General features: G+C 49.7%; 1 protein-coding gene across 11 annotated transcripts in view; it reads left to right on the plus strand.

Annotated features, from left to right (window-relative positions):
• The window catches only part of FRYL (FRY like transcription coactivator), a 2,483,143-nt gene that overhangs the window by 1,608,070 nt on the left and 862,694 nt on the right, over positions 1–12,379 (plus strand). For all 11 annotated transcript variants that reach the window (XM_086962669.1, XM_086962670.1, XM_086962671.1 and 8 more), the window contains one exon: positions 8,663–8,766. In XM_086962669.1, the coding sequence (XP_086818795.1) occupies positions 8,663–8,766 (104 nt within the window). The remainder of the gene's footprint in view (positions 1–8,662; positions 8,767–12,379) is intronic.

The raw sequence follows: 12,379 nt of genomic DNA on the forward strand, positions 1-12,379 counted from the left end.
AAAGTGGAAACGATTTGTCATCTATTGTACCAATAACTACATAAATCCACTAGATGCATCCACTCAAAACATCATATGTTACCTGTTACATTTACATAGATGCAATCTAGCCTACAGTTCCATACGCATACATTTGGCTGCGGTGGCAGCTTATCTTCAGAACAGGCAACACCTTTCACTCTTCAGAGTACCTGCTATTAAAGCTTTTATGGAAGGACTCAAACGAGTGATTCCTCCTAGACACCCACCTTCACCTTTCTGGAACCTCAACGTGGTTCTAACCAGACTGATGGGCCCACCTTTCGAACCTCTACACTCGTGTGAGATTCAAGTCCTAACGTGGAAAGTGGCTTTCTTAGTGGCGATTACATCACTTAGGAGAGTTAGTGAGCTACAAGCCCTAACTATTCAGGAGCCATTCATACAAATTCATGCAAATAGGGTAGTGCTGCGTGCAAACCCTAAATTTATGCCGAAGGTGGTCTCCCAGTTTCACATCAATCAGACTATCGAACTGCCAGTGTTCTTCCCAAATCCAGATTCGGTGGCAGAAAGAGCTCTACATACCTTGGATGTTAAGAGAGCTCTTCTGTACTATACAGAAAGAACAAAACCTTTCAGAAAAACTAAGCAACTGTTTGTTGCCTTTTCACCACAACACAAAGGCAACCCCATTTCAAAATCAGGTATAGCCAGATGGATTGTTTAGTGCATACAAATTTGTTATCTCAAAGCTAAACGCACATTAACAGTTCCCCCAAGGACGCATTCCACACGCAAGTTAGGGGCATCCATGGCTTTCCTAGGAAATATTCATCTAGAAGACATATGTAGAGCAGCCACATGGACTACCATACATACATTTACCAAACATTACTGCGTAGTTGTACACTCCAAACAGCAGGCAGCTGTAGGACAGGCTGTACTCAAGACTCTTTTTCAGGCTGCTGCAGCTGGCACTGGCAACACCGCTAAGAGGGAGACTGCTATACATTCTATGCACAGATATGAATTCAGCAGCCCACATGCCTCGAACGGAATATGCTACTTATCAGTATGCATCTGTTCTTGGCATGTAGGGCTGCTGACATTCATATCGCCCTCCCTCCTCCCCGGTGCCTGTCGCAGCTGTAGCACTCACAATTATTCTATAGCATGGACATCACTTCCTGTATCATACTCCATGCCTGCCACAATGGCAAAAAACAATCTGAGGATGGAGAGGATGCCCATGCGCACTGTAGTCCGGGGGAGGAGCCACCTATCTCGTGATACTTCGAAGACTCTTCCAGGAAAACAATGTGCAATCATCCGGACCCAACACTAGGCGGCGATCTATGCACAGATATGAATGTCAGCAGCCCTACATGCCAAGAACAGATGCATACTGGTAAGTAGCATATTCCTTCTGCCATCTTCTGAGATCCCCTTGGACCTGCGAAGTGACCTTAGAGTAATTCAGGGCGACCGTCTGCTCAGTAGATGGGGTAAGGACGATACCAAAGTATAGGAGGTGCGTTTGGACTAATAGTCCCCCATTATGCAAGGCCACTCATTTATGGCGTGGGAATTACTGTCGAGTGGTAGTATCATCGACTTCCCCTTGTTCATCTTGAGGCCCGACACCCGTCCGAAAGCCTCCACCTCGTCTAAGAAGGCTGGCACTGACAGCGCGGGGTTGTCGAGCACAGCCAAGATATCGTCTGCATAGAGGCTAATTGGGTGTGGCTCCCCTCCAAAAGTGGTGCCACGGATGTTCTGGTTGTCTCGCACCCTCTGCACTAGCGTTCTACATAGAGTGAGAATAGGAGGGACGAGAGTGGACACCCTTGTCTAGTGCCGCGTTGGATTTGGAATGGGTTTGAGCCCAACCCGTTGATTTGGTTCCTTGCCTGCTGCCGATGGTAGCAGCCTGCAACCCCCGCTCTGAAGCGTTCCCCAATGCCAAAGTGCACCAAATTCTTCTCTAGAAAGCCCCAGTCCACTCTGTCGAACGCTTTCTCAGCGTCTTTGGACAGGAGCACGGATTTGGACTGTACGTAGTGGGATTTATCTATTAAGTTTGAGAATAAGTTTGGTATTATCGCTGCATTGCCAACCTGGGATGAGAACTGATTGGTCCACTTCTATAATACCCGGAAGCTGTGGTCCAAGCCTTGAGGCGAGCACTCCTGTGAAGAGTTTGAGGTCGGGATTAAGTAGGGAAATTGGCCTGTAGGCAGCACAATGGGTGATATCTTTGCCTGTTTTAGGTAGCACTATATTAGCCTCCAGCATGTCAGGAGGGATGGAGCCGGGACCTTGGAATGAATTAAAAAGTTTGGTAAGTATTGGCGCGACTAATGGACAAAAAACTGTGTAAAAACCTTAGGAGAAGCCATCCGGGCCGGGTGATTTCAGGAGCTTGAGGCGGGATATTGCACTAATCACCTCTGAAATTCTGATAGGTGCATCCAACGAGGTTGCACCCTCCGCTTTGAGGGCGGTGGTGGCTGCGCCTTGCAAGTAAGCTTCTGCATTATTGTCAAGTAGGGGATCTGCACTGTAGAGGGATGCATAGTATTCTCTGAAAGCCTCCGCTATCTGTGCCTCATCGTGTATCTTCTCCCCGTGCATGTCGTGTAGGGTCGTGATTTTGGATCGTTGGACTTTGGCTCGAAGCGCGTTTGCTAAGAGTCGTCCCGTTTTGTCCCCACCCACATAGTACGTGTGACGAAGCCCAATTGCTGCGTATTCTGCCCTATCCATATCTAGACCTGCCAGCTGAGCTCTAGCAAATTTCAGCTGTTTAAACATTCTAGGAACCCCTGTTCGACTGTATACCCTCTCTAGTTCGGTCACTTTTGCGGTTAGTGATTCTCGTTTGTCTTTTCGTTCTTTGGTTTCCGCAGCTGAAATGGCTATTAATTCTCCTCTCACTACCGCTTTCAGGGCCCTTAGATGGCTGTCATGTGTTGTGTTTGGCAAACAAGATCGCCACTCCCGCTTTTTTGACGGCGGTGGAGGAGAAGAATTGCTGAGGGAATGCGCGGGACCTCATCCTGTGCCAGTCATTGGTGTGGAGGTGCGTTTCCTGAAGTAAGCATATTGCGGCACCCGAGTTGTCTAGATATGATAGGACCGCCCTACTTTTAATGGGTTTGTTGAGCCCCTTCACATTCAGGGTGATAACGTGTAGTGTAGCCCCTGTCATCTCGCTGGTAGAGTGTAGTAACAGCGGATTCTATCGGAAACCGCCCCCGCTGGGTGTCTCCCAAGGGCCCCTGACCCTGTCGGGACACTGGTTCCCTCCCGCCATCCCAAACCCCCCCACCCACCTGTGTGCTATGGTGGCTGGGTCTGATTTCAGTTCCGCTTTGGGCGACCTGCTGTGGCCGACTCTTTGCCACCCTCCCTGTGAGGATTGCTGGGATGGTCCTGGTGAGGTAGACCTCTCGTCATGCTCAATACCTCGCAGGGTGCCGGTGTCCTGGAGGGATCTCAGTTGATGCAAGGTTCCGTTCCATTTGAAAATCAATCGGAAGGGGTGACCCCAAGAGTAGGGGACACCTTTATCCTGCTGGAACGTCGTGGCGACTTTGAATGCTTTCCATTTTTGAAGCGTGATGGCTGAAAGGTCTTGAAATATTGCCACAGGGTGACCTTGGTATTGGAAAGGTTGTTTGACGCGCGTCACAGAGGATTCTCTCTTTAAATTGAAAATCTGGTAAGCAGTCCAGGATGCCAGGAGGCGGCGCAGGCGAGCACCGCGCCAGTCCTAATCCGTTTGCTCTGTCTATACGAATGTCAAAGTCTGCAGGCACCCCCAAGATCTCTCGAAACATGCCCTGCAGGTATCCGGTGACGTTCGCTCCTTCTGCTTTAGATGGGACGCCTCTGACCCGAATGTTGTTGCGTCGAGACCTGTTTTCAAGATCCTCTGCGTGCGCTTGTAAATAGACTTGTTGGTCTCGGAGGCGGAGAAGTTCTTGCTGGAGTTGTTCCACTTCCTCACTCCTGGTCTTTTCCGACTCTTCAACGGCCGCTACCCTCTCACCTAAACCGTCCACCTCGCGACGTATCTCTCGGATTTCCCCAGCCACTTCCTGCTTCAACGGATGGAAGTCCTCCCGCAGGGAGTTGAACAAGGTTTCGAGGAATGATTTGGTGATGGGTACCTCTCCATCTCCCAGTTCTGTGTGTTGCTTCGATGCCGCTGGAGAGGGGGAACCCCTATCTCCCTTGGGGGGGACCCTTTAGGAGCATGTCGATGAGCGTGCGCTCTCCCTTTTTTCTGTGCTGTCCATGCTCCGTAGCCATTCGCCGATTCTGTTCCCCCTTTGGGTACTTGGGTCTCTAGGGTCTGTCCTCCATGCCTAGGCCGTGCGCGGTTAGTGTGCAGAGCGGGAGATGCCACCTGTGAGTTGACGACGCGGGGGGAGGAAGCGGTCCTCTCAGTCACCTGGCTCCACCTGTAGGTCCTTCGTGGTGCTGTTGCTCTGTCACCCACACAGGCCCCTATCTGAAAGGCACCCTCTCCTGCCTGTTCCTCAGTGCTGGCCGCCGGCTCTCTAGGACTCTTGTCTCCCTCCGGTTTTCACCCCCTGTTGTCTGGTTGTGACCTCGGAGGCCTCAGTGCTTATTATGCAGGCCCTTTATGTGGGAGTGAATCACAGGCTTAAATAATGTCCAGGCCTTAGTTGAACACCATCACGAGGCCAGCTAATCACTACATGCAGCAGCAAGGTTGGTTCTGAAATGGCCGAAAAGATCATCAGCAACCAAAGCCCTCAATGCACTACATTGGTTGCCCATAACAAAAAGGGTCTTGTTTAAAGTACTTCTAATTACCTTTAGAGCTGTTCATAATCTAGGCCCATTATATCTAAGGAAAAAATTTAGCAGATACTGTCCAACTAGAGCACTACGTTCCTCAACTGCCAAACTGCTTAGCGTCCCGGGTTTCAGACTTAAAGCCCGAGGGGGCAAGTCCCTGGCGGTATTGGGTGCAAAAGCATGGAACACTCTCCCCCCACATCTGAGAATATTGGACAAGGAAACAGACTTCCGCAAACATCTAAAAACCTGGATCTTTAATCTCCAAGACACAACTGCCAGAAGCCTCGTGTAATCTTGGTTTTGGTCAAGTAAGCATAGAGACTACCTAACATCTGGTGGTCCTCACTCGGGCGCCTAGATGCTCCTTGGAGCGATTGTTGCGCGATACAAATTGGCATTTACATTACATTACATTTACATTACATTACTAGATTTGCGCGAGGGGGGGAGGTCGCTGTAGGAGAGTAGGGTCTGCTTCCTATGGTCACCCCCACTTTTTGCTTTGCTTTACTGGTTTTCGACTTAAATATGGCTGTGGGCCTGCTATTCAGAACCAGAGCACAGATACACTCTCTCTAAATTTACACCATGAAATCTAGGTACATCCACAATTGGGAATTGGTTCACCTTGTCGGCCCCTATAGAAGTGTACCCTAGGTACTCAGGGCATAGGTGTAACCATAGCCTACCAGGGGCTGCAGCATGTATTATGCCACCCTGGCTGGCCGCTCAAATAGACACAACTGGCTGATCACTCAGCTGGGGCAAGGTCGTGTAATCACCCCTGGCTTAGGTGTAGTATTTCTATACCTACTTTATATAGACACACAGTAACCTATAAGTCACTCCTATGGCAGGCCTTAACAATCCTGGAGGCAGAGTGTTTGGTTATGTGTGAGATGGTGCTCTAGCATGAGCTGAGCCTGTCTGCAGCTTTGGGAACCATGTCCTTATAGCTGCTCTATGATATGGCCATACTATATACTCTTAAGTGCATTATAACCCTTGTGGTTAATGCTAACTTTGGTTTGGCTTTATCCAAACATGTCGTGTAAGGTGTCATATGCTTTGGAATTCTACCCCCTCGCCAATTCTGGCGACGGGGGTAGCATTCCACCCTCTAGAGGGAGAAGACCTGTTAAGTCCAATGATCCCGGTTAAAGTTAACCAGAGCCCCAGCGTCACAAAATGGACGCTGCTGCCACTGACACAAGTCTGACCTCCTGCTGCTGGGAGTCGTTCCAGTCATGGAGGTTTGGACAATAGGTTTCCTGCTTTGGGAGGTGCGAGCACCACCCCAGACAGGAGGATGTGTATTGGGACAGGGTGGGCTGAATAGATTGAGATACTGCCCGAAGCACACTGGGTGCTTCATGTACCCCATTTCAAACCGGTTGCTGGGGCACTCCAGCCTCAGCTCTGGCGCGAAACTTAACAAAGGATAGGGGGTGTAACCACCCCCCTTCCTGGTCCAACCCATAGGAGGGAACTAGAAACTAATCCAGCCCCTATTAGTTGTATAAACGTAGGAGCTGTGTCCTTAGACTTTAGATTAGATCCTGACTGAAACTTGACACATAACTCTGGACCTTCGACGTTCTGCTGAAGAATCTCCCTTGTGGCCAAGGAGTGACCACCCTGGGCAACCAGGCACCATCCAGCTAATCAACGGCTTGCTTTGTCCCCGTTCCTGCCGGAACCCGAGCACAGAGCCTGACAAGACCCAGACTTCCAGACCTCTCTGACCCTCTCTTCACGTCTGCAGCATAGCTGAGATCTGTGGAGGCGAAGAGACACGTGGGACCGGACACCTTGAAAAGCCTGCAATTTGCTACCCATGCAGCTCCTGAGGCATCCTTGAAGCTGTACACTGGGGACTGAGAAACCCCGAGCTCCACCTGCACCGAAGATCAGCCCTCCACACTCCACGAGTTTTGCGTGGGGCTCTTCTGCTTGTGTTCTGCTCGACGCGTTGTCCGGTTGCTGGCCCGTTGGCTAGTAGCCTCTGTGACGACAATACTTTTGAATCACCTCGCTGGTCTGGTTGCTCCAGACTGGCCCTTGCCTCCCTGCAAAGGTGACTAGCAAAAAATGGTTAGGGGTTCTGCCCACTTAACCCTCCCGTACCTGAGCAGGAGACATCCAAGGATGAGAAAGTAGCAACAAAGTGTACCGAAGGGATCAATCCAATTTTAATTTTCAAACAAGAAACAATTAATTATCTTGTGAATCACAAGTTTAACATTACGAAAATATATGTTAATTCATCAACACACATATGAGCAGACATCAAGGGAGGCACAACAACCAACAGTCTATATACAAATCACATATACATCATATACAAATATACACAACATTTACAATATCAACAAACGCTTATCTGTACCCTAAACACAAGAAATATGTAAGAATATATATACACCAATTCAAGTAAGTGCCTCCTCTTAATTTACAATGGAGTGCACAACAAAGTGGTAGTCCCAAAAGCAAAGCACCAGGGGGTTAGAACATCAACCCAGTCTATATTTGTATTGGTGCACAACAGACAAAAATAGAATTTTTCTTAAATTGTAACAGGGGACTCCATTCGAAGCAAAAGGTGTTGACGCAGTCGCGGTCGCGTTTCAGCCAGATGATATAAGCTTCATCAGGACATGGTTACTCTATTCTTCTGGGTCCTGGCATATCCTCGGACCGATACCGGCAGCTAGTACACGCAACCACCCACACGGGGGTGGTGCGGGAATCGCACATATAAATATATATATATATATATATATATATATATACACACACACACACACACACACACACAATGAGTCTACTCGGATAAGGGTAGTGGGAAACAGGCGTGGCTTAAATCACACGTTCTTTCTGAATTCTTGGATAGCACAGCGACACGGACAAACAGTGCTCGCTGCAGCGTTAATCACACCACCGGGCCCTCAGAAAGAACGTGTGCTTTAAGCCACGCCTGTTTCCCACTACCCTTATCCGAGTGGACTCATTGTATATATAAGGTATTTTTCCCTATACTGGGCTTTAGAAAGCGATTCCCGCCCCACCCCAGTGTGGGTGGTTGAGTGTATAGGCCGCCGGTATCGGTCCGAGGATTTGATTTTTGTCTGTTGTGCACCAATACAAATATAGACTGTGCGGTGTTCGAGCACCGGGACCACACGCAGATGCAGGCTCCCTGTAACAGCTCAACCCCCTACCACCATGGGGCTCTGGTGGGGGTGTTTATGCAGAATTTGGCCGGGAATGGGGATTCAGTACGAGGAGGCTCAGGGATCGACGTCCTCCTGGGTCGCCATCTTACCCACACCCCTCCCATCACTTTTTTTTTATACGTTCAGGTGATCAAGCTTGTCAAGTCACTTGAATGGGACATAGCATGACAATCAATGAATGTTGCGCCAGAAGGGAGAATCATGACCAGGATCACTACCCTGTATACTGGATTGAATTGTGTAGTTTTTAGTACTGCTGTGAATAAAAAATACTGTTCCTCAAAGATGAGCAGTGGCCTGGTAATTTTAACTGATATTGTCTCTTATTTGTTAAGTTCTGAGCCTGTGCTCCCCACTCAACCTCCCTGAGAAGCCTGGTGCTGCTTGTCCTTGCGACCCTTAAAGTTGAATGCAGAAAGGGTTGTACTTGGCCGACTTTGTAGAGCAGTAGTAAAACAGACCTCAGTATACCAGAGGCAAATCACTTCAACCACCATGGTTGGGGCCCATTATCCTCTGAACTTGATGTCTCCAAATGAGGACTGACAATAGTAAAATGTTGGTGTTAAGTCTTTAAAAATGTAATACTGGTTTTTGCTTCTTTTCAGGTGCAACATAGCAGTGATTCTTCTGACCGACTTGATAATAGACCATGGTGTGAAGGTAGAATGGGGAGGATACCTGCATCTGTTGCTGCATGCAATTTTCATAGGTAAATTAAATTTCACTTTATGCACAGGGCTTCATGGAAAGAGGTCCTCACCTTCTGTAAACTGAGATTTCATGTGCATACATCCTGTATCCAATGATGTTCCTATCCAAGCATTTAGTGAGAAACAGGGTCTCCTTTTGATTTCACAAAAAAAATGATCAGGGGTTCTTTAATAGGTCCCTTATTTCGGTGCCATTACATTTGTCAGTATTGTGAGAAGGTGGCCTGATATGCAGTGCTCACTATTCTAGTGAACACTATGTATCAGTCCAGCAACCCTTATTGATGATTGGTTGTAAGTCAACCTTATAGACCAGCTATCCTAGTAGCGTGGATACGAGCAGTCTAAGGCTAAAGACTCGAGAGGGCGCGTTAAGCCAGCTGTTTACCACACATATACCCCTTGAATACCAAGTGAAAGGACACCACACAAGTGTTATGAAAATAAACAGTTATTTATTTAAAGATCACAACAGCCCTGTACTCTTTATGAGGACAGGGTACTAAGCACAAACCAAAACTCTTACAAAAATACTTAAGTTAGCACAGTATATACAAATGCCCGAGGGGCACGGAAAACCATATACTCTGAAAGTGGAATGCGAAATTCCTAGCAGGTAAGTACAGTACTAATAGCTTTTGGAATCGCTAGGACTTGACTAGGGAATCGTTAGATTATGTCTAGGAGGCCTAGGGGACTCGGGTGCAGTGTGTGCACTCTCACGCGAGATGCGGGACAAAAGTCTATGGTAGCTAGGAATTAGAAAGTTAGTGTTCTCGGGCGAACCCGACCTGGTAGGGAGAAAACGAAAGTAGATTCTGACCCTTGGATAGTGAGGCTATGCTGGGGCACCGAAATGCCGAAGTTACCTAGCCCAGGGGCTGCAGCTGCATAGGTCTGAAAAGACGTCGGGAATCCTCGTAGACGGACCAGGAGCCGGAAGAAAAGATGCTGGCCGGTGACCAGTGAAGAAAGTTCAGTCGGATCCAAGCCTGGATCTTGAAGATAGATGACACCTGAAAGCAGAGGGGACCAAGTTCGAGACTACTAGCCAGTAGTCAGTGGGCACCAGGAGGGCACCGGATGGTAGCCACCTCGACTAGGTGAGTGGGTGACGCTTGACTCGAAGATCTCACGGACCAGGAGGCGTTGTCGGCGACCAGGATGGAGGATCGAGCTGTCCCACGAAGATAGAAGCTGTCGGCGTCGCTGGACCCAGGATTGGGCAACAAAGCCTTGGCAAATTCAAGCCCACGCGGTGGACCTAAAATGGCGTCTGGAGTGGACCAGGAGGGTCCGGGGTGCCTCTCTTGAAGAAGGAAGCAAAGGCCAGCCTGGAGCAGCCAGACCAGCAGTCGTGAAGTCGTTGGGCGTCGTTCAGAGGGCCACAAGCCAGCCGGCTAGTAGCCAAACAACGCGGTGCACAGCAAACAGCAGAAGGGCCCCACGCAGATCGTGGAGATGCAGGGGGGCTGATCTTGGGTGCTGGAGCTGCGCAGGGTCGGGGCTTCTCGGACCCCAAAGCACTCACCAGTGGAGGACACGGTGGGCTTGCAGTAAAGATGTCGTGCAGTCTTGGCGATCGTCGGTCCCTTGAGGTCTCGTCGCACTCACGGTTCTCAGCTGGGCTGTAGAGGTGAGTAGAGGTCAGAGGGGCCAGGGAAGCCGGGTCTCGTCGAGCTGGGTCGTCGGATTCGTGATGAAGGACTTGCAGCAGACCGCAGTGTTCTTTAGGATGGTGCCTGCGGATGCAGGGTGACTACTCCTTAGCCACAAGGGAGAATCTTGAAGAAGAAATCGTGAAGTCCTTTCGAAGAAAGTGGTATCTTGATTCCAAAGATGATCTAATTTGAACAGGGGGCCCGCTCCTATCTTTATACTAAAAAAGGGGGCTGACCCGGTGACTAGGTCCTGCCTATGGGTGGGACCAGGAGGGGGGTGGTTACACCCCTCTCCCCTGCCGGACTTCCCCAGGCCAGGGGCTGGTGTGCCCCTGGAACTGGTTCTGACTGGCCTATGCGTAGTGAGCACCGGGGTGCCACTCAGCAGTCACCTTCCTGAAAAGCCCTGCCTACCCAGGATACACAAAACCATGTCTGGGACGGTGCTAGCACCGCCCCGGACAGGAAACCCTTTGTCCAGGCCTCCCTCGCTGGAAGGACTCCCAGCAGCAGGAGGTCAGACTCGTGTCTGTGGTGGCAGCATCCATTTTGTGGAGCTGAGGCTTCAGTTAACTTTAACCGGGGTTCACAGTTACATACATGTCGTGTCCCTCTAGAAGGGTGGAATGCTAACCCCGTCGCCAGAATTGGCGAGGGGTTAGTATTCCAATTCGTATGACACCTTACTCGACATGTTTTGATAAAGCAATACCAAAGTTAGCATTTAACCGCGAGGATTATAATGCACTTAAGAGTATATGGTATGCGATATCATGGAACAGCTATTAGGACTTGGTTCCGCAAGCTGCAGACAGGCTCAGCTCATGCCAGAGCACCATCTCACACGATTCCAAGCACTCTGCCTTCAGGATTGTCAAGGCCTGCCATAGGAGTGACTGATAGGAATCTGTGTGTCCATTTTAGGGTTAGGTATAGGTATACTACACCTACAGCAAAGGGTGATTACACGACTTTGCCCCAGCTGTCATGCAGCCAGTTGTGTCAAATTTAGGAGGCCAGCCAGGGGTGGCATAATACATGCTGCAGCCCCTGGCAGCCCTGGGTACACCTATGCCCTGAGTTACAGGGTCTGATAAGGTGGCCCAGTACCAATTGGAAATGTACCTAGGGTACATGGAATCCATTTTAAAGAGAGAGCAGTAGGCCTGGGGTCCTGATTGGCAGGGTCCCAGGTCGACTATGTCCAAAACCAGCTAAAACACAGGGCAAAAAGTTGGGGGCAACCATAGTCAGGATGTACCTTCCTACACAACCCCCCCCCAAACGAAAGGAGATAAGGCTATCCTTGCCCAGGTAAGCCTCTATTACCTAAGTGGCCATATAAGGAAGGACCAGCTCTGGCTTGGTTTCCCCCTGTGTCATGGTCCACTAGGCAACCCCTCACCCTAAGGGTATCTGAGGGTCTCCACCATAGGGAATCTCTGTTTCTGGTGTGTCTTGGGAAAGAAGAAGGCTGATGCTGGGTTGGAGTACTGAAGTGAGGCTCCTCTACCTTTGGGCTCAACTTCCTCCAATCACCATCCATCATGTGTGCCTTTCTTTCTTTAGCTGAGATGCACTGAGCTCTCAGGGTCAGCCTCTGGCTACCTAAAGCTGGAGGCTGAGTCCCTCTGTTTGGCTTACTGGAGGTACAGGTCAGGTCTGGGGTTTTTAGGCCCCATGTTTGGCTGTGCCCACCAGTGTCCAGCTGTGGGAGTTCCCTAACTACTTTTAAGGGGGATCCCTCAGGAGTCTGTTCTATTTTCACTTGGCTAGGTTTACCAGCTTCAGTGATCCTAATCTGTTGATTAAGGGGTTCTTTTGGACAGGGGGCCCTTTTGGGTCCACCACTGGCCTCCCTGACCTCCACAGCCCTGGGCTGACTGAGGCAGGGTAGAGAGGTGCAGGTTACCTGCTCCAGACTGGGTCCCACCTGGGAAGGGTCCACTGC

This window comes from Lissotriton vulgaris, chromosome 3_1, assembly GCF_964263255.1.
Source record: "Lissotriton vulgaris chromosome 3_1, aLisVul1.2, whole genome shotgun sequence".
NCBI lineage: Eukaryota > Metazoa > Chordata > Amphibia > Caudata > Salamandridae > Lissotriton > Lissotriton vulgaris.